Raw genomic sequence first — 24,743 nt, forward strand, 5'->3', positions numbered from 1 at the left:
CAAATGTATTTTATTTGACACGGATGAGTTCGAATCCAGGTGTTGGTGCATGACCAAAAATGTCATGATTTCTAAGTAAAACGCTATTTCTTCCTGTGCTTCAAAATGAAACAATATGCAATATAAAAAATAACTGTACAGAATGCTGTCTGCAAATTGCCCAATGACATGTTCCCACAACCCTCCAACATTGAGGTTTTTGTAATCTGTTTTCAAACCGCTCAGATATGCACAGTACGGATCTATGTCCTGCCTCTCAAGTTTGGGATGCTCCTGTTAACATGCCTTATGCTTTTATACCAGAAACATTACTGTGTTTTTAAACTGTATTTCGTCATTAGCGTTACGAGATGTGGAAAATAATGCATACTTGTAGGCAGACTATAGATTATTTATTTATTTAAAGGTTTTATATAGCGCTGGCTGGACCCGGGCGTATCAGAGCGCTTTACATGAGTGCAGATAATAAAGGCACACTACAATGGTTCAAATCATGGAGATCACATGGAGATCACATAGGTCATAGGTTAGATTGAGGAGAACAAGTAGCAAAATACACATTAACAAATAGATAGACCGCCACTCGCTCCTCCCCAATCCCCTACCACTAAAATTTGTGGATACCTGGAGTATTTTCAGGTCCAACACTGACTCAGGTTGTGTGACTTTACCTACAGATGTTCTACAGAGTTGTATGAATGATTTGCCGGAAAACAAACAGTTCATTGATCAACGTATCTTTTTGTAATGTGTGATATTTTTTTAATCTTTTTTTGATCTTTTATAAAAAACAGCTGGGGGATTTCTGGAAAATTAGTAGAGACTTTTCACAGGCTAGAAGTATTTGTTGAATCAGTTCTGTAAAAACAGATGAAGGCGCTTCAAAGCAAATTCCCATGAGTAAGTGAAAATATACCTAGACACTAACTAGCATTGTTACTTAGAGTCAATCATTATTGACGGACACTAAAAGGCCCTGGACAAAATTACATTTGTGGCAGGTGTTCGTTATGCTTTAGTACCCGATTTATTGATCCGCATTGGAAAGGTGACTAACATAAGTAAGCGCCTAGTTTTGACATTTTACAAGTTTTACAGTCGTTATTGCCATCAGACAAAATCTGGTGTTAACAGAAGAATAAAAATGTGTGTACAATTTGGGCTCGGCTCAGAATGAGCACTTAGAGACATATTCATCAAAGGGTTGTGACGCTTTTTGCACCACGCAACAGGTTGCAACAGCAATGCATCCCTTAAAATGCAATTTATAAAGCCACGTAAGGCCCCTTACATGGCCCTCATTGGCTTGATTAATCCAGATGAACTCAACGTAGCACAATTCGCTGCTTTGGGTTACTCTCCCTCAGGGTGGCGTTCCATGGGTTGTGCGTGGGTGTTCCCATCCAAAACCTAAGGATGCTGATGCATTCCCAGATTTACCATAAGTGATAGACCTGGAAATGCACCAAAACTGGTACTTGTCCCCTGGTGAGGGATAACGAGAAAAAATATCTTTATTTCCTATGTGTGCAGCATACATAGAAATAGGAAAATGCCTCAGGGAATTGTTTTAGTGCAGGAAGGTGTCCCTTCCTGTGCAAAAACAATCCTGCTAACAATGCAAGCCCCCTTGCACCCTGTTGCAAGAGTGTATGTGTTGCGCTAGGTAGCACATTGTGCGCCAGAGACGGGGAAAGGCAGAAATGCGCAGCTGTGCTAAAGTACAGCGCATTCCTGGCCCTTTCCCTATCACGCAGTACAGAAAGGTGAATTGCTACACTGCGTGATATGATGATATAATGATAAATATGCTCCTAAGTGACCATTTTTAAGTGACCGCCCAGGTATAAATGATTTTAAAAGTGGATTTGAAATTAGGACCATTCTAAGGGTCAACCATTACTTGGATGTTCCTTTTCTGTCCTGTCACAGTGCTGAAAGTATATCACTTCTGCTGAGCGCAGGCACGTCCATGTTCCACCACTTAAAGGAGAAGGCGCGGCGGAGCACATTGGTACCACAGTGCACGTTTCCATCGTATTGGTGAGAGGAGAGGTAGTCGTCGATAAAGGTGCAGTGCAGTCCCAGGGGTTCCAGCAGCGACCGTACCTCCTCTTCCAGGCAGCATTTTCCGTCGATGATTGGGCCAAAGGGCTTCGGTATGCCCAAGTGGCTTCCCAGCACCAACATGTTCACCTGAGCAGAAGGCAAAAAGGAGAAAATTGTTATGCTCTGGTGGGCAACTAACACATACAAATGGGCACGTTTGTAAAGCAGGGGCCATGTTAATGGATTTTGATTCACATCCCACATACAAAGAATGGGCAAAACCCTGGGCAAATTTCCTCTGCATATGGAAAGCTTTCCAAAATCTTAAACATTTTAGGCTTATTTGTTATCGGTAGAACGGCGGTTGAATATTACATTATATAGTGAAATTAATTCTTTCCCATGGGCTTCAGCTTAAACTTACTTCATACGAAATGACCAATCGTTGAATTTAAGAAATAGACCATTGTGGTCTATGATGAAAAAGGTGATATTTCTTTTTTATGCTCATTTTGTCAGTTGACATTGACAAGTGCACTAATTTAAAAAAAATCTTTTCCTTAAAAAAGAAAAATTGTATTGACCAACTTAATGCTGCCTTGAAGGCATTTTTAGGTTACATGTATTTAATAAAAGAATTGAACAACGATGTTCAAGCGACTACTGAAAAGATGTTCAAATTGAACTTGTACACTTCTTAAATCTTAACAATAAGAATGACAAAAACTGAATTTTGTTCCTCGGACATTTTAATAGTACAACTATTTTGCCATGAGGCTTATATGAGTGGTTTCCCAATATTTTATATAGGCTTTTCTGTAACTCTATTAAATGTCAATTTAAGGTAACAAAGGGTGGAAGTGCACTCTCAAATGTCCTATTTCTTAACAATAAATACATGAATAAATTAATAAAGCTAAAATTGTGTTGAAGAGACGAGGTAACTCACATGTTACCTGGGGGCACTGCAATCTGACCTTTTTATAAAATTAAGTGGCCTTTTTACAACATAACTGTGATATGTACAAGGAAGTGGCGGAGAGAGGTGTTAGCCTTCCTGGTCTAACCCCTCTCTCTGCCACTTCTGAGACGCAAGGCTGCACCATATTTACAAGAATGTGGAGCAGCCTTGCATTTTCTGCTGTGATGGCGCTAAGTTTTGCAACTTAGCACGAACGCAGACACCCTTGCAAGGGTGTCTGCGTGCAGCCGAGGATTGTTTATGTGTAGGAAGGTGTCCCTTCCTGCACATAAACAATCATAAAATGCCATTTTGTTACTGTCATGTGTGCTGCTTCGTTCAGCACACATGAAAGTCACAAAATGGCATTTTTCTAAGGGATTGTTTAAGTACAGGAAGGGACACCTTCCACGGCACAAGGCAGCACACATGGAAAAAGTAAAAACTACATTATTTCTCCTTGTTTTGCCAAGTTGAGACCAGGTTTTCCCTGGTCTTAATTTTGGCGCTGCCTCCTATGTACGCCACCCTTGTATATAGGAAGCTGCGACAAAATGAATGGGTGTTGCGGTGGAACGCCTACTGCAACACCCACTGCTCACCCCTTTCATGCTAACCAGAGAGTGAAAGGGAGCCTTATTTACAAGGGCGCGTTATGCCATGTGGCGTAACGCTGCCTTTTAAATAAGGCGCAGCCCCTATCACCACTACAACGTCGATATAAGTGACGTTGTGGTGGCGATAGGGGCTTGTACATATGCCCTTAAGTGTTTTGACCCAACTAACCATGATGCATTGCATATGTAGGTGGTTGGGGAAGCAGTGTGACTCTCAAGTGAGTTTGTCCGGCCAACGGAGCACACTGCTTCTCCAAGATGGGCAGGTGGAAACACATGTGCATATGTACATGTCCCCTATAAATTAGAAGTGTGAAAAATTGTGAACATTTCTCTGTGCAAACGTTACGAAATCCAATTTTACAGAGAAAAATAATTGTCACAAAAAAATCAATAAGCAAATCTTTTTTCTGAAAAATATTTTTTTATGAGAATATCTCTCCATATTTGAAAATGTTTGCAGATGAGAAACGTTTTCACTTTTTTGCAAAATGCAAAGCTTTCTAGCCGTATCAAACTTTGAGAGGAAATGTAAATTCCTCACACCGTTAAAGGCCCGCACATTGGTATCCGTCCTGCAGTCTATGCCAGCCTCGATTGTTTTCTTTGGTTTAACCTATCTAAAGGTGCAAGGGCGAACACTAGTAAGATCAAAACACACTTCTACTGGTCTCATATTTTTTAGTTCTCAGGGGCAACTATTGGGTCTCCTATTGGACCCCGTTTTCTTACCCCACTGTGCACAGCTGAACCAGGTGTGCAAATACACATTTTGCCAGGACCTACTTTGGAGGGATGCATGACTTTCTGTAAACTCAGCTGACTCTGCAAATGCAGTAATACTTTGTCCTCGCCATGGGCGTCCGCAGACATTCTTCCAGGAGGCGGCAAAATGTTAACGTCATCACCATCCTCCAACATGATGTGTGCCAGGTGGGGCACACGAAACACTGAGGCGCAGAATTGAGATAGACTCAATTAAATGCCAGGAATCCAACTCCTCGCTATGATTTCCATAGTTTAAGGCTCTCTCTCTGGCACCGGTAGATGCCTGCTCACCATGTTTGGGAAGAAGGCCCGGGCTTTCTTAAGCTCTAAGGAGAACAGCGCAGGGATATCGATGATGTCTTGCTCAGTGAGGCCCAGCTCTTTTTTAAGGATATTCCGGTTCCAGTTAATGCAGGACTGTGAAAAAAGACCAAACAAATCATATTTCATAAATTCTGCCTAACAGAAATCAGTTCAGTTCAGTTCAGTGAGCTTTATTCGATTATTAAAAACAATCATAAAAGCACAGGCAATAAAAACATAGACAAAACATTATAGATACAGCAGTAATCATGGTAACAGTGTTAAAATATCCTATTTTTTATAACAGCAATACATTTTATACATACACATATTATATGCAGCAATCAGGATAACAATGTTAAAATGTCATATTCTTCCTAACAACAATAAATATTGGGATGCAATTTGCTGTATATTGGCCTATGTAAAAACAGTCAGGATAAAAAATATTAAAATGTCATACTCTTTCTAGCAGCAATGGATTTAAGGATATAGGTTGCAGTGAAAAAACAGATATCCGACTCTTGTAGTGAAAACAGAAAGTTCATGGCAGTATTTACAGTTAAAATGCCATATTTTTTAAATAGAGGTTTAAGGAAGGCAATACGAAGGTACAAATATAAATCTCAAATGAGGAGAAAGTGCATTGTGCTCTGTTTTGTGACTCCATCACATGGACATGGTGCAGTTGGATATTTTCTGACACAAGGAAAGGCCACCAAATGATGGTCAATACTCAGTCTCATTCTAGTGAGTACGAACCGATGTGATGTTCTAGTGACCGTTGTTAAGTATCGTTGAAAACCAACAGTATCCACGTGGAGAGTATAAAGTTTAAACGTTGACAACTGCCCACTAATACATTTGCGATCAGAGGCTTTCTTCCTCGAATAAATATGGAAAGGGGCGACCATTCGGTCCCCCCGAACGTATGGTGGAGTACCACGATCCCCCCGGGAAGCCATCTTGGGCGGGAGGCGGGTCTCGGCTGGTATGCCCGAAGCGGCGTAGCCGGGGCGCGCCTTTTTCACGCCCTAGAGTGGGCTGGCCTAGACACCGACGCGGCCGGCCACGCCCTCGGAGGCAGGCGGGGGCGGGTTTACGCCCGCCCTGAAGACGGATAAAAGGAGCGGAAGCCAAGAAACATCCTCTTGTTCCTGTGCTCTGAAGCTGCACCTCCCCGCTGCACGTGAGCTCGAGACGGAACGAAGAGCCAATTTTGAGCGTTGTAATCTTTCTTTTGTCTTACAGATATCCCGTCTGAGAATGCCCAAGAAAGTCGGAAAGCGGGTCGGTACCGAGCAGATGCTCCGCATGCTCATGAAGGAGATAGCCGTTCTGAAGAAAAAAGTGGAGGCTAAGGACGGGGAGGGAGGACCGAAACGGCCTTTGCAGGGAACAGTCCCCGGTGGAAAAAGCAAGAGGCCCAGAAGGGGAGCACTTGGGGGAGACACCCCGGTTCCCGAAACCCCACGTGAGGAGCCAATCCCGGTGCCGAAAGAGGGGAATCCAATCCCTGTGGTGGTCACCCCCGTGAACAGGGAGGATATGCCCCCCGAGTTAGCGGCACAATTGGCAGCGTGGTTGGGAAACGATAGCGAGGGCGCCACGGCTGACGACGCCCGGGCAGTAATGAGGCAACTGCGGGAATCTAGGGAGGCTGCGAAGGCAACATCTTCTGTTCCCCCACAGGTTCCGGCGGCTGGAAGTACAGCAGGCCCAAGTTCGGCGACAAGCGCGGGGTCTACTTCAGGTAAGCGGCCATTGCCGATTGCGGGGGAGGGGTCTGTACCTTCTCGAAGGGAGAAGATTGCCCAGCACGTCCCACAAGAAATTAAGGAATTGATTTGGGCGGATAAGTATGTAAACATGTTTTCATTGCTTACCGACCATTACGAGATAGAGCATGTGAAGAGTCAAAAGGAGCTCATGCATCCGAGTGTTTGGCGCGCGAAAATGGCCGCCTTTAAGGTCGACGAGACCATTGGTACTTGGGGCAGAGCGTGGGGCATTTTTACCTCCATCATGGGCGAGCGCAGGCCCGAGTTGCTGACCGAGTTACCCATTTATCAGTCGCGTATTATGGAGTATTCTGTGGCATATGGGGGCAATCAGTGGTTCTGCTATGACAATCTGTTTAGAAAAGCTAAAGAACACAACCCATTGTTGACTTGGGATTGTTACGACTCCGTGTCATGGCAAAAAATGGAGAGTACAGGAATGTTGAAGGTACCATTGGTAGGGAGTAACGGGGGGGAATCTTCCCGCCAAAACTCTGGGACACCCTTTCGGACGGGTGCAGGTAACGAGTACCACTCGAAGCCGAGTGGCAACACAGGTAAAAGGGGGATCTGTTGGAATTTTAACAGAGGGAAATGTACGAGGCCCCAGGGGTCATGCAAATTCAGACATGAGTGTGGAGGGTGTGGGCAGCCATCCCATCCTGAGTCCATGTGCAGAGCCAAAACGGGTGATAACGGTGGTAAGGGAGGCGCCAAACAGGTCTAATACAGTCCGAGGGGCGCCTTTACCTACCCCGATTGATACCATGGCAATGATTCCTTGGCTCAGCGAATACCCGGATCATGCTTCCGCTGGGGTGTTACGAAACGGGTTTTCATATGTTTTCCGCATCCCAGTGGGGGATTTTCAGGGTGTACCAAACTGTAAGAACCAACTGTCGGTCTTGCAGCACACGGCGGTGGTGCAGGTAAAGATTGGGAAAGAGGTGACTCGAGGTCGTGTCGCCGGTCCATTCGATTTGCCACCGGTTGCTAACTTTGTTTGTTCTCCTCTAGGGGTGGTCCCCAAGAAGGATCCGGGTGAGTTTCGGCTGATACATAATTTGTCAGCCCCACGTGGTCTTTCCGTGAATGACGCGATAGACCCGGAAGTGTGTTCGGTGCGGTACGCATCTTTCGATGAGGCCGTTGCCATGTTGAATCGCCTGGGGCCCGGGACGCTGATGGCAAAATCGGACATCGAGTCAGCATTCCGGTTGCTCCCGGTACACCCAGACGATCAGCGTCTCCTTGGTTTTCAGTTTCAGGGTCGCTATTACATGGATAGATGTATGCCAATGGGATGCTCGATTTCATGTGCCTATTTCGAGAAGTTCAGTTGTTTTCTGCAGTGGGTATTCACAAGGAAGACAGGTTTTCAACATGTTATGCACTATCTCGATGACTTTCTGTTTTTGGGGGCAGCCGGGGATCCTGAGTGTGGACATGCTTTACATGAATTTTGTGTCCTAATGAATCAATTCGGTGTGCCATTGGCGCCAGGTAAGACTGTGGGTCCCTCGACCTTGATCGAGTTTCTGGGGATCGAGCTCGACTCGGTGGAAGGTTGTTTTCGATTACCCAAGGAAAAAGTGTTAAAATTCAGGTTATCCCTTGAGACATGTATTCGTGCAACGAAAGTAAACCTGCATCAATTGCAACAGGTGGTGGGTCAGTTGAATTTTGCCATAAGAGTGATACCGATGGCGCGCCCCTTTTCCCGCTCGATTGCACAATCCATGGTCGGCTTGAAGGAAGGACATCACCGCACGAGACTCTCGGCAGAGGTTCGCCAGGACATGCGCATTTGGTTGGCATTTCTGGCGGATTTCAATGGTCGAATTGTCTGGAACAAACCAGCGGTGTCTTCCGAGGAGTTGGGGCTTTGGACAGATTCGGCGGGGAGTATGGGTTTTGGCGCCATATTGGGTACACAATGGTCGGCTCAAAAATGGCCGTCATGGTGGCATGAGTGCGGGTTGACGAGTAACATTGCTTTTCTCGAACTGTTCCCTATTCTGGTGGCTTTGAAAACATGGCCTGAAGGGTTTAGGGATCACTCTGTGGTGTTCTGGTCTGATAACATGACCGTGGTTGAGTGTGTCAATAGTCAGGCAGCACGATGCAAATTGATTCTGAGACTGCTCAAGGAAATTGTGTTGTTATGCATGCAACTGAATGTACTGTTTAGGGCGCGACACGTGCCGGGGGTGATGAACCAAGCGGCTGATGCGCTTTCTCGTTTCCGTATGCAGGCCTTCTGGGGTTTTCTGCCCACAGCGGACCCGGTGGCGGCACCCTTTCCCGAAGCTCTCTGGTCTCTCGGTGCCCCGAACTACAAAACCTCGTGGGAGAGAGTTTAGCACCCAGGACGAGGAAGGCATATGAAGGGGCGTTCCGTTCCTATTGGGCCTTTTTGGGTACTGCCGGGGGGGAGCTTTGGGGTCAGGAAGAGTTTGTAGTGAAATTCCTGCTCTCTTTACATCAGGCAGGCAAATCAGTAGCTACGGCCCAGAGGCATCGGGCCGCCATTTCCTTTATGGCAAAGGCTCATGGGATCCAGGACCCGACAGCGTCTTTCGTTGTGCAGAAAGCGCTACGTGGGTGGCAACGCCTTGAGGGTCGCAGAGTAGACGATAGGCACCCGATCGGTCTGGATAGGTTGACCCTGTTATTGTCCGTACTACCGGCAACGTGTTCATCCCAGTACGAAGAAGTGTTGTTCCGAGCCGTATTTGCACTAGCATTCCATGGGGCTATGCGGGTAAGCGAATTAGTGGCAAAGAACAAGCGAGATGCGATGGGGGGACTGTGCCGGGAACACATTCAGGTCAGGGAGGAGACGATGACGGTCTCGTTTGTTAGGTCCAAATCCGATCAGGGTGCAATCGGGGACTGCGTAATCATTCAGAGGATCCCCGGGTCTTCCATGTGCCCTGTTGTGTGCGTAGAGGAATATTTAGCGCAGAGGGTGGCAGCATGGGGGGGACCTTGTTGAGACACGCTGACGCCACCCCACTGACGAGGTTTCAGTTCCGGAGGGTGCTTGCGATGTCTATTTCGGCCGCGGGCTTGAACCCCGGCGAGTTCGGGACCCATTCCTTTCGGATAGGGGCTGCTACTGAGGCTACAGCCAGGGGTCTGAGTGTGGAGCAAGTAAAACGTGTGGGGCGTTGGTCCTCTAACTGTTATAAAAGGTATGTGCGGTTGCACATGTTGTGAAGCTGTAATGATATACTCACGCTTCTTGTCTCTGTTTAATTTTCAGTTACGCAAGCTTACGAAGCGGGGCGGACTGTACAGTCGACCCGACTCCTGGGGACCAGCGGTCAGAAATCACCGTCTGCGAATAAGGAGGTGTGGGTCATGGGCCACTCATATGTGAGGCGTGCCGCGGACGTATTCAAAGCAGGTGATATGAGTCACGTGGCTGGGAATACGGGTACAGGGTGTCCTTCTACGGAAAGGGCGGGCTCTGTATTGACCAGTTTCAATTCTTTTTTGAGGGTTTGTTAGAGCGGACGAGGTCACCGCCGTCTATAATCATAGTCCATCTTGGGGGTAACGATCTTGTGGCCACTGGTAGACGACTTCTTCTTGAGGCAATGCTTTCCACAGTAAGTTGGTTGGCAAGAAGAGTTCCAGGGTGCACAATTGCATGGTCCCACATGATCCCACGGAAAGTTTGGCGGGGGGCTATTTCGGTTACTGCTTTGAATCATTCAGTAAGGAAGATAAATAACAAAGTGAGTAGATTGTTTCGTTCAAATACACTGCATTCTGTTTCGCATGGTTGTATCAAAGGGGACAGTATGTATTTAGGGGACGGGGTTCATTTGTCCCGGGTGGGGAACGAATTACTCATAGGAGACTTCATAGCCTGGTTAAGGGGTTTATAGCATGACCTTTAGGTAGGAGTGTTTTTTGGGGGGTCCGGATAGCCGGTCAACTATCCGGCCTGTGGCGGTAAGGTCATGATCGGTGAGCAGTAATTCGAAGATCCCTATGAGGGGGCGTCACCCATTACGGATGGGAGCGCTCAGGGGAGGTGGCCAATTGGCCCCTCAACGGGGAGGCGGTCCTGTCTAAGGAGAGGCCGCCGGAAGGAAAGGAAAGGTGGTCAAGGCCCCTTCCGGGATAGGAGGGGCTACGGCCCCTCCTGGGGAATTTCCCGGGGCCAGGACATCTGCGACGGCAGATGGGTAAGTTGTGTGGGGTGCGGGAGGAGGTTTACGCTACCTTTTAGACACCTCACACGAGTCCTCGAACAACCGTTAAATGGCGTCGAGTTTATTGGGGCCCCCGTCAAGTACAAAGGGAAATTGGTAGATGCACTTGAGGTACGCCTCTGTGCGGTCGCTCCTCTCACAAGTGAGGGGGGTATTTCTGGTTTAGGGATCTGACACCGGTTACGACCTTGCCGTTGGCCCTTAACGTTAGGATGTACAATTTCAAGTCAAATGTTTTGTAGGATGTTAGTTCGGCTAGGAGAACCTTTGTATTAGAGATCTGTTAAGGTTAGCCAAACATCGTAATGTGGAAATGAAATTGTACATAATATGAAACTGTTATTTTAATGTTTTATTTTGTTTCATATTTTAATAAATACGGCCGGGAAGGGTAACTCCCTTCCCGCCTTCCAAAAGTTCAAGAACTGTTTCCCGTTTCCCAATTCCTGGGGATTGTGTTGAGAGGGGGTGGCGGGTATCTCAGCCATATGGAAAGGGGCGACCATTCGGTCCCCCCGAACGTATGGTGGAGTACCACGATCCCCCCGGGAAGCCATCTTGGGCGGGAGGCGGGTCTCGGCTGGTATGCCCGAAGCGGCGTAGCCGGGGCGCGCCTTTTTCCCGCCCTAGAGTGGGCTGGCCTAGACACCGACGCGGCCGGCCACGCCCTCGGAGGCAGGCGGGGGCGGGTTTACGCCCGCCCTGAAGACGGATAAAAGGAGCGGAAGCCAAGAAAGCATCCTCTTGTTCCTGTGCTCTGAAGCTGCACCTCCCCGCTGCACGTGAGCTCGAGACGGAACGAAGAGCCAATTTTGACCCACCCACCAGCCCCTGAGGACAGCGATTCGTGGTGAATACAGTTGATTTAGTATCTTTTTGTTTGCTCTGTTTTCTTGCAGGTTGTGATGATTGTCGTGAAATTTCTTAAGATGCAATAAAGATTGGTTATTTTCAGTATGTTTTGCAAATAAAGTAATTTGGAACAAGGATTGATCAGTATTTACGCTTGGTAATAAGTGATGTTTGCTTTGTAATCTTAGTAACTTAGGTAGAATTGTCGTATTTATTTTGGTCGGGCGGTAAGGTCATGATCGGTGAGCAGTAATTCGAAGATCCCTATGAGGGGGCGTCACCCATTACGGATGGGAGCGCTCGGGGGAGGTGGCCAATTGGCCCCTCAACGGGGAGGCGGTCCTGTCTAAGGAGAGGCCGCCGGAAGGAAAGGAAAGGTGGTCAAGGCCCCTTCCTGGATAGGAGGGGCTACGGCCCCTCCTGGGGAATTTCCCGGGGCCAGGACATCTGCGACGGCAGATGGGTAAGTTGTGTGGGGTGCGGGAGGGGGTTTACGCTACCTTTTAGACACCTCACACGAGTCCTCGAACGACCGTTAAATGGCGTCGAGTTTATTGGGGCCCCCGTCAAGTACAAAGGGAAATTGGTAGATGCACTTGAGGTACGCCTCTGTGCGGTCGCTCCTCTCACAAGTGAGGGGGGTATTTCTGGTTTAGGGATCTGACACCGGTTACGACCTTGCCGTTGGCCCTTAACGTTAGGATGTACAATTTCAAGTCAAATGTTTTGTAGGATGTTAGTTCGGCTAGGAGAACCTTTGTATTAGAGATCTGTTAAGGTTAGCCAAACATCGTAATGTGGAAATGAAATTGTACATAATATGAAACTGTTATTTTAATGTTTTATTTTGTTTCATATTTTAATAAATACGGCCGGGAAGGGTAACTCCCTTCCCGCCTTCCAAAAGTTCAAGAACTGTTTCCGGTTTCCCAATTCCTGGGGATTGTGTTGAGAGGGGGTGGCGGGTATCCCAGCCATATGTTTAATTTCTCTCTTGGGGATTTCAATTACACTACTAGGATTTTCCATGATGTTAATGTTAAAAATGTCCTTAAATGTTGTTACTACATATTTGAGCCATGGGATCTGAAGGCATTTGTCCAGGTGGAGACAATCGTTAATTATACTCCTGTTAAAAGTGGTCTCCTCCTTCGCCCATATAGATCTCCAGACCATCAACGGTCTTAGCCCAATTAGATCTGTCAAATATTCTATCCCCACTTCATTATATATGAGCTCAGAGGACGCTGACATCGGTAGACAGAGTAGTTTTTAAAAAAAACTATTTTCCTCTGTTTGAAGTTCTGCATGGTGGCAATGTCCCCAAACCCCGGCTCCATAGAGTGCTATCGAGACACATCTTGTTTGATAGATATGTAGCGCGTTGTGCTTTCCATAGGTCTGCGGAGATCTCAGAAATTCAGGCAAGGAAACCTTTAGTGGATGCAGTCACATCATGCTGGTACACAGCTAGATTGATGTCTTGTAACTCAACAATCAGGCAGAAAGGTGACAGATCTCAACGGTGGCTTACTGTGGGAGCAAAAGGTCATGTGTATAGGAGAGCCACAACATCTGGATGTGAGCAAAGGTAAATCAAGGGATCACATGCGGTCTGCAATGCGACCGTAAAGTTAGAAATTTGAAAAAGGGATGATCTGTGGTCCGAAACCTTTTTAACAAGTGCTTCTCCAAAGTGTCCTAGAGATACCCACCGCATCTTAGAGATGCTTATGCATTACTCACATCGCGCCTCTGTGACTGGGTGATGTGTTCGGCCACTCTAAGATACTCATGATCAGACTTTAAGACATGTGATCCCAGTCCTAATAGCCGGAGAGCCCTGGCAGAAGCTGTGTAGGATGGAGCAACTTGTCTCAGTTTCCCTGGTTTAGCGTTTGGCCAAGCACACCAAACAGATCACTAGTTATTTGTGCTGCATAGCCTTGATCAGTGACTAACAAGGCAAGAGGTCTGCCTTGTGAGAAAAAAACAAGTAGCTTCACATTCTCCTGGGAAGCCCTCTTAAAAGGATGCTGGGATCTGGCTAACAGAGACACTATTTTATGAAAGTGTTGTGACTGACAAAAAGGATTCTTGTTTCAATAAATAGCTAAATATGGAATGTAAGGCACATCTAGACGTTTTTCCCATTTGCTCCCCAAACCGAAGTTAGCTTTCATGATGGATCACAAAGGTAGCAGGGTGCAGAAAGCCTAAGCATGCTGATGGTACTTTGAGAATGAGACTTAATTTAATCGATTGGCCATTAAAATGCATTTGTAGGACGCCTAGTGAGTGGATGTGTCATTTCCCAGCGTTGACGTGGCTGGCGCAAGTAATAATCACATTGACGTGCTGCCCCCTACCTGCACGTAATGGCATTCCACCCGCATCTTCTCATCACATAAGATGTTATCTATGGTTCTCTGTGGAGCCTTCAGCCCTAATAACGAGGAAAACAATAATTAATTTACTGTAGCATTGGAATTGCTGACTGAGCATGAAAAGTGTTACCTATTTTGTAAAGAAAAATATACTTTATGTTTATTAAAGAAACATTTGGAAAAACTCCATAAAGTAATCCACGCGACCACTACCTTTCAAAAGTAGTCGTATGGCTTAGTTAGGTTACCTATATATAGTGTGCAATATATCACAAATGAATTATTTAGAGAAGGCAAGACTTTTTGCACGGGTTAGTTATGGTAATAATAGGAAAACAAGCGGCAAGGTGACCTCTCGCAGGGCAACATCTGAGTCACCAGGATGACGAACTGTGTCATGTTTATGCAATTGTCCTGTGTTCGCTGAGTGTACAGGGTAATTCCAGATCAATACACGAGCCTGAAAATAACTCTGTTTCATGCTTGTAATTACAAATTACGCTTTTGTTCGCCCAGATGAAATTTCGGCACCCAGTGACCATCAAAAGCGTCACCAGGGACACCCTTCCTTGTAGCAATGCACCTATTTTATTGATAATGTGTTTCATAAACAAACATTTATATGAATGAAAGCTATGGTGATAACTTCCAAACTCAAAAAACCCACACCCACCGTTACATGGCAGCTGATGTGTGGGTTTCGTCAGGGCTGGGCCTAATAACTTCTCACCGTAAGCACTTAAAGGCGTGGCTTATGACCTGATGGAAATAGTTTTGAAGGTTGCAGGTTTAATTAAGGCGAGGCTCACTCCCATTTTTATTCTTCAAAGATTGCTAAAAGCAATTGCCATTCCAGTAGATGATACAAGACAAATATTTTTTTTTAAGTTCAATAGTTTTATTAAGATTTTAAGAAGATAAAAACAGTTAGGTACAGTTCATAATGATACCAATATGAAAAATAAGGAAAGATCCACAAACTCATCAGAATATGAAATAATAGCCAATAAATTGCCACAACGCATATCTCGTAAAACAAGAATAAAAATCAAGAAACAAAGTGGCATTAGGGAATCATAGGAACCCATGAGTGGCATCATTATTTAAAAAACAGAACGATAAAGGCGAAAGAGAAAAGGAAAGAGGACAGAAGACAAGAAAGAAGAAAGAAAGAAGAAAGAAGAAAGAAAAAGGAAAAGAAGAAGAAAAAGACAAATATTTTTAAAATAACATGAGACAATTCAGTGTGATGACAAAACAGAGCGGCACTGCCGAACACTAGTAATTTACTTATTGATGATTCACCCAATAACTAATAAGAGCGAGTAAAATTATTTTTACAATGCAGATTAAGGATATTTTAACTCTGAAATACCAGTGATTTATCTGATGTACAAGGGCACACAGGCATATTTACAAGACCCTATCACCACCGCGACGTCACTTTGTGATGGCGATAAGGGCCTCGCCTTATTTACAAGGCAGCGTTAAGCCCACGCTGCCTTGTAAGTAAGGCACCTTTTCACACTATACTTAGCGCGAAAGGAGAGAGCAATGGGTGTTGTGGTGGGTGTTCCACCGCAACGCCCATTGATTTTGATGCTGCCTCCTATTTACAAGGGCGGCGTAAATCGGAGGCAGCGCCAACATTAAGACCAGGGAAAACCTGTTCTTAAACAGGGGTAACAAGGAGAAATGATTTATTTCTCCTCATTTGTGCTGTTTCCATGTGTGCTGCCTTATGCAGCAGACATAGAAACAGCAACCTGCCTAAAGTTAGCGCCAGCGCAGGGGTAAACGGAGATCTGCATCTTATTCTAGTAAACAGGTTTGCACTGGTGAGTAAATAACAAAATAAACATATTCTACTGGTTGCGTAATGTTTGTGATGCAAACCGAGTGCAAAATGTTTGTAAATCTCCCCCAAAGTCTTAAGCCAATGGCTGAAAGAGGTTTATTGAAGAATGCCAATAGTTGAAAGAAGCAAATCCAAAGCCCAATCTTTGTATGTTGTAAGCAACAGGTCCGTTTGACCGCTACGCTGTCAAAACCCAGATCGAATCACTGGAGAATATAAATATACACATTGACATAAATATAATCTGTTTACATATAATAATAAGTGAAGTGCTTAATTAGAGCATCCAAAGTAATTCTGATGTCCTTTTATTTTTTAATCAATCATGTTAGTTATTGTTTTTAGTTTCTGCAATTTTTTTATTTGATGTTAAAATTCAAATAAGGATAAAAAAGGCCATGTTGTATTAGGTCACATAATGGAGCACTGCACTAAATCATGAGCAATACATAGACAATGAAAGTACGGGAGTTCTGCAGCACCCCCAGAATGATAATGCTGGCGTTTGGAAGGTGAATAAGCTATAATGATGTTTTTAACTTTTGTTTTCATTGTGTCCCATCTGCTGTGCAGTTAAAGACAGAGGTCAAATTTCAGGTTATGTCCTCTATCAAATTTCCGCTTCTTCTTTTGATATGAAGATTGGTGTTTACTTTTCTTTTTCTGATGGCAAAGTGACAAGATTTTGTAAAGTGAACTATGTGACAATCTTGCAGGGGTACAGGGAGTGTGAAAGGAAAGGCAGTATTTATTTTATTTATTTTATTTTATAAACTTATATGGCGCAAACAGCTACCCAAAAAGGGTTTCCCGGCGCCTAAGAACACAGCACGATAGATGGAGTATACAGCAGAGGTCGTTCAGGGTTACTGGTCGAACAACCAGGTCTTTATCTCCTTTCAGAACCTGAGAAGACTTTGTTCCTTTCGTATGTGGATTGGGAGTGTGTTCCAGATGGAGGGACCCTGGTGGGCAAAAGATCTTCCTCCCATCCTGGCCAGCTTGAATCTGGGTACACAGAATTTTTCCGCTGATATAGATCGTAGGTTTCTTTTAGGAGTGGAGTGGTGTGGCTCACTGGTTAGAGGCGGCAGACCCAGAAGCAAAGAACGGCCCGGGACCAGGGTTCAATTCCCAACGCGGCAGGGTCGTGGACCAGAGTCAGCGGACTCGATAATTCTCGCCTCGGTGCCTACTCTAACCAGGGATCACACTCGGCAACTCTGGGCATTAGCTTGCCTCATCTCTACAACGGCCCCCCACATGCACCGGGGATGCCTGGTTTCACCTTGGAGATACCCAGTAGGGACCATCTCACAGGGATAGCTGGACGGGTTCCCCAGCGGTCTACAGCGCCACGACGCCTCAGGACAGCAGTGCGCTTTACAAGATACAAGACACAAGACACATGTAGGGAAAAGCCAGTGCCTGAAGGTATTTGGGAGCGGTACCTGCTTTGATTTAAAACATGTAGTTTAAGGCATTAAACCTAATACGATTCTCAACCCTCAACCAGTGCAGCTCGCGCAGGTAGGGGGACACGCTGCTGTTCTTAGGTATGCTACAAAGGAGTCGGGCAGCCGCATTTTGAACAAGCTGCAGTCTCTTTGTAACTGCCTTATTTGCACCTAGATACAGGATGTTCCCGTAGTCAAGCCGAGATGTAATTAAGGCATTGACAACCGTTTTCTGCATGGGGCTAGGCAGCATCCAAAGGATCTTCTTGAGCCACCTCATGATAGTAAGGCAGAGGCCCACTACTTTGTTAACCTGTTGTTTCATGGACAGTGAATTGTCCAGGATTACTCCCAAATTTCTTGCATGAGGTACTGGTATAGGGAGATTACCCATCTGGGCAGGCCAATGTAATGAGCTCCAGAGCTCTGGCTGCTTGCCCAGAAGGAGAAACTCCGTCTTGTCTCCATTTAATTTCAACTGGTTAGTTGTCATCCAGTTGAAGATGGACAGCAGGCCATCTTTAAGGAGAGATGAAGATGATGTTTGGGGTTCAGACAATGAAAAGACAATCTGAGAATCGTCTGCATACGACATGAAGGTAAGACCCGCTTTTTCCACAAGATCCGCTAGGGGTCTAAGATAGAGATTGAAAAAGAGCGGGCTAAGGATGGAGCCCTGAGGTACTCCATGAGGGGAATTGAAATTACCCGAGCATGCAGCAGCCGATGCTATTTGAAAAGTCAGTTGACTCAGAAAAGATCTAATCCATTGCAGTGCATTTCCACAGATTCCATTTTTTTCCAGCAGGGCGAGTAGTCTTTTATGCGACACAGTATCAAAGGCTGCGCTTAAATCAAGTAAAATAAGCACAACCGTCTGCCCATCATCGAGGAGTTTCCTAATAGTTTCAGAAATACCCAATAGGGCAGTTTCCGTAGAGAAACCCGCTCGGAATCCTGACTGGGTGGGATGAAGAAGGGCATTCTCCTTTGAGAAAAGAGTCAGGGCTCAGTGCACATGTCTTTCCAAGCATTTGGAAAAAGCTGGAAGAAGTGAAATTGGCCTATAATTGGCCAATTTATCCGGATCTGCTTTAGGTTTTTTCAGCAGTGGAGTCACTATAGCATGTTTCCATATAGTGGGTACTGTGGAAAGCTCTAGAGATGAGTTTAAGGTGTCTGCAATGATTTTGAGGGCGGGCGTATCTAATAATTTTATTATGTTGATGGGGATAGGATCCTGTGGAGAGCCAGATTTGATCCTTTTCATAATGGAGATAAGAGTATCAGTTGTAATGGGTGGCCATTTTTGAAGGGTGTGATTTATGTTCGGAGTATACTCCCACTCTTCCTTAGAGGCAGTGTCCAGAGTGTTTTTGTCTATTTCGATGATTAGTTTGTCGATTTTATCGGAGAAAAATTGGACTAAATCCTGGCATTGCTTCATATTTAAAGGTCGTGTTGGAGCAGTAGTTTGAGCCCCCGCAAGGTCCTTGACTGTATTAAACAGTGTTTTGGCTTTATTTGCAGCTCCTATAATGGTAGTGGCTACATATGTGGCGCATGCTTTTTTACATGCAGTGTGGTAGAGATTTATAGCTGTATGATACCTGTTTTTTTTATCAGGATCGAAATCTCTACGCCATCCTCTTTCAAGTGCCTTGCATTTTGTTTTTTCCTCCTTAAGAGAATCATTAAACCATGGGGCCGGGGGACGATGTAAATTACCCTTGGTCTTAGTGGTGGGTAGACAGGACTCTGCCACATTTGTAAGCCATTTTGAGTGGCCATAGCAATGCTTTCCATATTTTGGTTTTTATTAGGCGGGTATATGTTAAGTTCCACATTAAGTTTAGAGACGTCTAAGGATTTCCAATTTTTCTTTTTTAATGAGGGCAATAACATGCTTTGGTCAGTGGCGGTACTAAGTAGTGTAAGGTTGAATTTAATTAAAAAATGGTCTGACCAGCATACAGGGATGGTATCCATCCAGGTGAGTGAAGGGAGATTCGACAATAAAGGGTAGAGTAAATGTCCTGCCCTATGGGTAGGCCCTGAATTGATGAGATGAATATTAAGTGCTGTGAGATCTTCCAACAAATTCGTCATGTCAGTTGGGTGGCAATGCTTTTTCTAAAACACACCAGCATTTATACACCTGTAAATGAACTGTACAAATTATTCAGAATATGTCAGCAGTTAGGAAAGTACATATTAAGCACTTTGCAGTAATTCTGAGGTATGATGGAAGCATAGATTTTAATTCGATCAAAACAAATGAAGGTGGGGGGCGTGGCTTGGATGGCCAGCATGGCGAACGCAGCTTAGCTGAGCTCCGTTCCCGCCAGCCGCTTATCCGCCGAACGATCCTGCTTTACCCACCCCACAGTTACCCCGAGGGTGGTATCCTGTACCGGAGGTTTGCAGGCCCCCGCCAGTGACTTTTCAGCTGCTTTGGTGTCCCGGGGGCCTGTAGACGGTGAGTTCCAGCGAAGAGGCCTATGTGGTCTGCAGCAGCTGGGGCGCCGAGTTTGGCGACCCCGGCCTGAGGAGTGCGGCAGCCCCCGGGGCACAGACATAGAGTGGCGGGCCCGCGGCAGCGATGGAGGACTGTGCTGGACACTGAGCTGTTTGGGGGTGCCTGGGGTCCCCACCGGCATGAGTGACCGTTGCCTGCTGGATCGGCGCTGCAACATAGCGGCGGGGAGGTGAGACACAGTCGGGCCCTGGAGAGGAGGTGATCCCCTCGGTGCAGGGCAGCTCTCCCGCCATCGATCCTGCAGTGGGACCTTCCTTCGCGGAGTGGGCGGCTCGCTGGGGGCCCCCCAATGCTGGAACATCGCGTGACCCTCTGGGAGACAGCAGAAGAGAGTGCGGCCTGCGCCCTTGGACAGAGCCGGGGACCTCGATTTTCGCAAGGCCCGGCGTTGGACTCGAGGAGGCTTTGGGGGCTTGGTCCTAGCGAGCACTTGCAGGGGGCCGTTGCTAGACCATTGCGGCCCCTGATACATCCTCCCAAGGGGCAACCCCCGCTGTCGGAGTGGAACCCACGGGCTGACGGGCCCCAGTCGCGGGTGCACGGACGCAGTTGGGTCATCCGACCCGGACGGTGAGGTGGGGGCTGGTGCATGGAGCGCTCCTTCGGAGATCTGCCTGACCCTGGCACTGAAGGCGGACTGGCCCGAATGGCGTGGACCCAGCGACGTCCACGGTAAGGAGGTGTGCAGTGCCCCCATGGCGTTGCAGTGAGGGAAGGACTGGTGGTCAGTGTCCGGTGAAGGGCTGGGGCGGGATACACGGCGGCTAGGTCGAGCCGCGGCGATAGCTGTGGCAGGAGTGGACGGGGCCCCCCTTGGATCTATTTCAGATTGCCTCCTTGCGGGTGAGGGGACATTGGTCACTGGAGGCCAGTTGCTGCGATATCTGCCCTGCTTCTGTTTGTGATTGATGGTGGAACGGTGATTCGCAGGGGTCCACACAGGCAGTTGATGGAGTGAGAGTGGCCCGTGGATTGGAGTGACCAGACAGGACGTGTCCCTGGCCGTGGACGTGGCCGAGGGGCTCTGGGCCCGACATATCGGCGGTCGGATCGGGCCGCGGTGGGCGCTGGGGCAGACCTGCTAGCTACTATCTGGTGGGTTCAGCCGGCGGGCCTCTGAGCGGGGCCACTTGGGCGGCCATGACACGCGGTGCTGGTGGTGGAGGAGCCCCTAAACATGGCCCGATAGACAAATTCACTGGGCCCAGTGGAAACGCGGGGGCCTCCAATGGACCTCAGAATGCAGGTCCGGACAATGCGGCCCTTATGGCGGCCATCACATAATCCCGAGACATTTTGGATGCAAAAATAGGGGCGGTGGGCTTGGATGTCACCCTGCTACGCCAGGATCTGCGGAATGCAGTCTCTCACATCACTGAGGCCGAGACACGCATCTCGGGAGTGGAGGATGACGTGACCACTCCTAAGCGCAAGGTGGCCAGCATGGAATCTGTTCAGAAGGGCCTGGCGCTTCTGGTGGAGGATGCTGAAGGGCGCGCCAGCCGCAATAACCTCCGCTTTGTTGGCCTGCCAGAGGGCTGTAAGAAGGGGGACATGGAGGGCTTCCTGGTGCGGTGGCTCGAGAGTTGGCTTCCACCTGACATTCTATCCCGTTGCTTTGTAATTGAGCGGGCACATAGGGCTCTCATGTACAAGCTGCCAGTAGGGGCACAACCGCGGCCAGTGATCGCTAAACTCCTAAATTACCAGGGACATGATTCTCAAGCAGGCCAGAGTGAAGGAATCATTGCTATATGAAAACCATTGTGTCCTAATCTTTCCAGACTACACCCGCTTGGTGCAGTAACAACGACAGTCATTTACGGCGGCCAAGGCCCGGCTGCGTAATTTGAAAATACAGTACGCTCTCCTGTATCCAGCCCGGCTGAAGGTCGTGTAACAATCCCGCATGCACTTTTTTGACTCCCCGGAGGAGGTATTTACTTGGACCGACGAAACTGTACCGGTGAGGGTGCATACGCCTCCGGGGTTGGACTCAGACTCCTCCCATGGTGGGCCACAGGCGCGCCCCCCCCCCTGGAAGCACGGCGCACCGACAATTGGAAGTCCAGGTCACGGCAGCAGTCTGTGTCACGTGCGGCCTCGGAGATGGAGGCGGGCGCGGCCAGGAAACAGTTTAAAGGCACCTGAATACTTAGAATGACATGAGGTTGATGCCTTTGTTTCTGTTTTGCCTTCGCCTCCATGGACTATGGGTCCTGCACTGGGAGGAGTTGGGGCTCCGTCAAAGTTGGAGGGGTAGCGTGTTGGAGGCGCCTGAGTGTTTCTGTGAGTGCCTCATGGGTGACTGGGGTGGGGGAGGGATACCTACGGGCGGGGGGACCCCCTAGTTGTGGGTTGGTAGTTGAAAGTTTTTTGGGGGGATGGGTAGTTCTATGGGGATCCATTGGGGTGGAGGGTCACCAACCTCAAGTTGAGGGTGGAGACTCTGCTACACCGAGACAGGTGCTTCACTGTTCTTTGAGGTATGGGCTGGGGGAGGGGGTAGGGGTCACGGGGGAACGTTTGATGTTGAAACGGGGGGATGCACGGTCCTGGTGATGTCGCAGTGGTGGCTGAGTGTGTGCACACATGGCGCGTACGTGGCTCTTTGGTACGGAAGGTCTTTGATGTCGGGCCTGGATGATGGGGCCGATGGACCCAGGGGCACACTACGTGTCCTCAGTTGGAATGTGAGGGGAGTATTAGACAAGATTAAGCGGGGGCGGTCTTGAATCAGGCCAAATGAGTGGGGGCGGATGTGGTAATGCTACAGGAGACGCACCTTTTAGGTAACAAGACCCTTTGCCTCCAAAGAAATGGTTATACTCAGGTCTTCCATGCTGGCTTTCCTGGGGCTACAGAGGGGTGGCCATTCTTGTACATCGTAGGGTTCCATACGCCCATACCACTCAATGGGTGGATACGCAGGGTCGATACATATTTGTACAGGGTGCCCTGGGAGAGGAGTCCGTTGTGTTTGGTTGCGTCTACGCCCCACCCCCGTTTCAGTGGTCTCTGGTGGAAAAGATAATTGCGGTGTGGGCGGATATCCCTGATGTACTAGCAGTAGTGGGTGGTGACTGGAACAATGTTGTCGACGGTGCACGAGATAGGTACAGGCCTGGGGGGGGACAGTGGCAGCCGGCGGAACCAAGTTCAGTGATATGAAACAGGAATCTGGGCTGGGTGGACACCTGGAGGCATGTACATGGTACACGGCGAGAGTATACCTTTCTTTCCGCAGTCCACAAATCCTTCTCTAGACTGGATTATTTATTTGTCCCTATGGAAGCTCAGGGCAGGGTAGAGACCGCAGATATACTGCCACGTGGACTGTCGGACCATTCCCCAACGACCGTTACTCTTTGGCTAGATCGGCAGCGACAGCCATTTCGGTGGTGCCTTTCCATAAGGCATCTGCAACTGGTAGACTATCAAATACACATGAGGGAGGCCATCGCCCATTACATGGCGGAAAACGTAGGGACGGTGGCGGACGAGGCGACTTTATGGGAGGCCATGACGCCCACATTGAGGGGCATTGATATTGCTTGGTGTGCGGCGGCTAAGAAGAGGCGTAGGGAGGACCTGGATCGGGCCGAGACGGAGATCAGGGACTTTGAGCGTCGCAGCAGCCTGGAGGGTGAAGGCCAGACAGTGGGGCAGCTGTTGTTTGCTCAACAATCTTACGCCTCGTTATTATTGGATGAGGCACGTCAGATGTGGATGGCGACCCGCAGTCGTATATACCAATGGGGCGATAAATCAGCGAAAATGCTCCATAGACTGTGTCAGGGCCTGACTCAGGCTCAGGCCCTCTCGAGGGTTGTAGATTGCTCTGGATCCCTGATTACAGAACCTAGGGCGCTAGCGGAGAGCTTTGCGACGTACTATGCCGATCTGTATCCCCCACATGAATGCATCTCAGCGGATCTGATTGACAAGTTTATAGCCGATCTGGATGATGGGGCCGATGGACCCAGGGGCACACTACGTGTCCTCAGTTGGAATGTGAGGGGAGTATTAGACAAGATTAAGCGGGCGGTCTTAAATCAGGCCAAATGAGTGGGGGCGGATGTGGTAATGCTACAGGAGACGCACCTTTTAGGTAACAAGACCCTTTGCCTCCAAAGAAATGGTTATACTCAGGTCTTCCATGCTGGCTTTCCTAGGGGCTACAGAGGGGTGGCCATTCTATACATCGTAGGGTTCCATACGCCCATACCACTCAATGGGTGGATACGCAGGGTCGATACATATTTGTACAGGGTGCCCTGGGAGAGGAGTCTGTTGTGTTTGGTTGCGTCTACGCCCCACCCCCGTTTCAGTGGTCTCTGGTGGAAAAGATAATTGCGGTGTGGGCGGATATCCCTGATGTACTAGCAGTAGTGGGTGGTGACTGGAACAATGTTGTCGACGGTGCACGAGATAGGTACAGGCCTGGGGGGGGACAGTGGCAGCCGGCGGGACCAAGTTCAGTGATATGAAACAGGAATCTGGGCTGGGTGGACACCTGGAGGCATGTACATGGTACACGGCGAGAGTATACCTTTCTTTCCGCAGTCCATAAATCCTTCTCTAGACTGGATTATTTATTTGTCCCTATGGAAGCTCAGGGCAGGGTTGAGACCGCAGATATACTGCCACGTGGACTGTCGGACCATTCCCCAACGACCGTTACTCTTTGGCTAGATCGGCAGCGACAGCCATTTCGGTGGTGCCTTTCCATAAGGCATCTGCAACTGGTAGACTATCAAATACACATGAGGGAGGCCATCGGCCATTACATGGCGGAAAACGTAGGGACGGTGGCGGATGAGACGACTTTATGGGAGGCCATGACGCCCACATTGAGGGGCATTGATATTGCTTGGTGTGCGGCGGCTAAGAAGAGGCGTAGGGAGGACCTGGATCGGGCCGAGACGGAGATCAGGGACTT

The 24,743-nt window shown here is 47.9% G+C and overlaps 1 protein-coding gene across 1 annotated transcript in view; it reads right to left on the reverse strand.

Moving 5' to 3' along the window:
* Nucleotides 1–373: 373 nt before the first annotated feature.
* LOC147711064 (protein-arginine deiminase type-3-like) overlaps nt 374–24,743 on the reverse strand; it is a 533,984-nt gene continuing 509,614 nt past the window's right edge. Inside the window, exons 14-16 of the mRNA XM_086921887.1 lie at nt 13,930–14,006; nt 4,687–4,812; nt 374–2,196 (exon numbers count right to left, since the gene is read on the reverse strand). Of these exons, the coding sequence (XP_086778013.1) occupies nt 1,927–2,196; nt 4,687–4,812; nt 13,930–14,006 (473 nt within the window). The 3' untranslated portion in view covers nt 374–1,926. The remainder of the gene's footprint in view (nt 2,197–4,686; nt 4,813–13,929; nt 14,007–24,743) is intronic.

This window comes from Lissotriton vulgaris, chromosome 5 (assembly GCF_964263255.1).
Source record: "Lissotriton vulgaris chromosome 5, aLisVul1.2, whole genome shotgun sequence".
NCBI classification, from domain to species: domain Eukaryota; kingdom Metazoa; phylum Chordata; class Amphibia; order Caudata; family Salamandridae; genus Lissotriton; species Lissotriton vulgaris.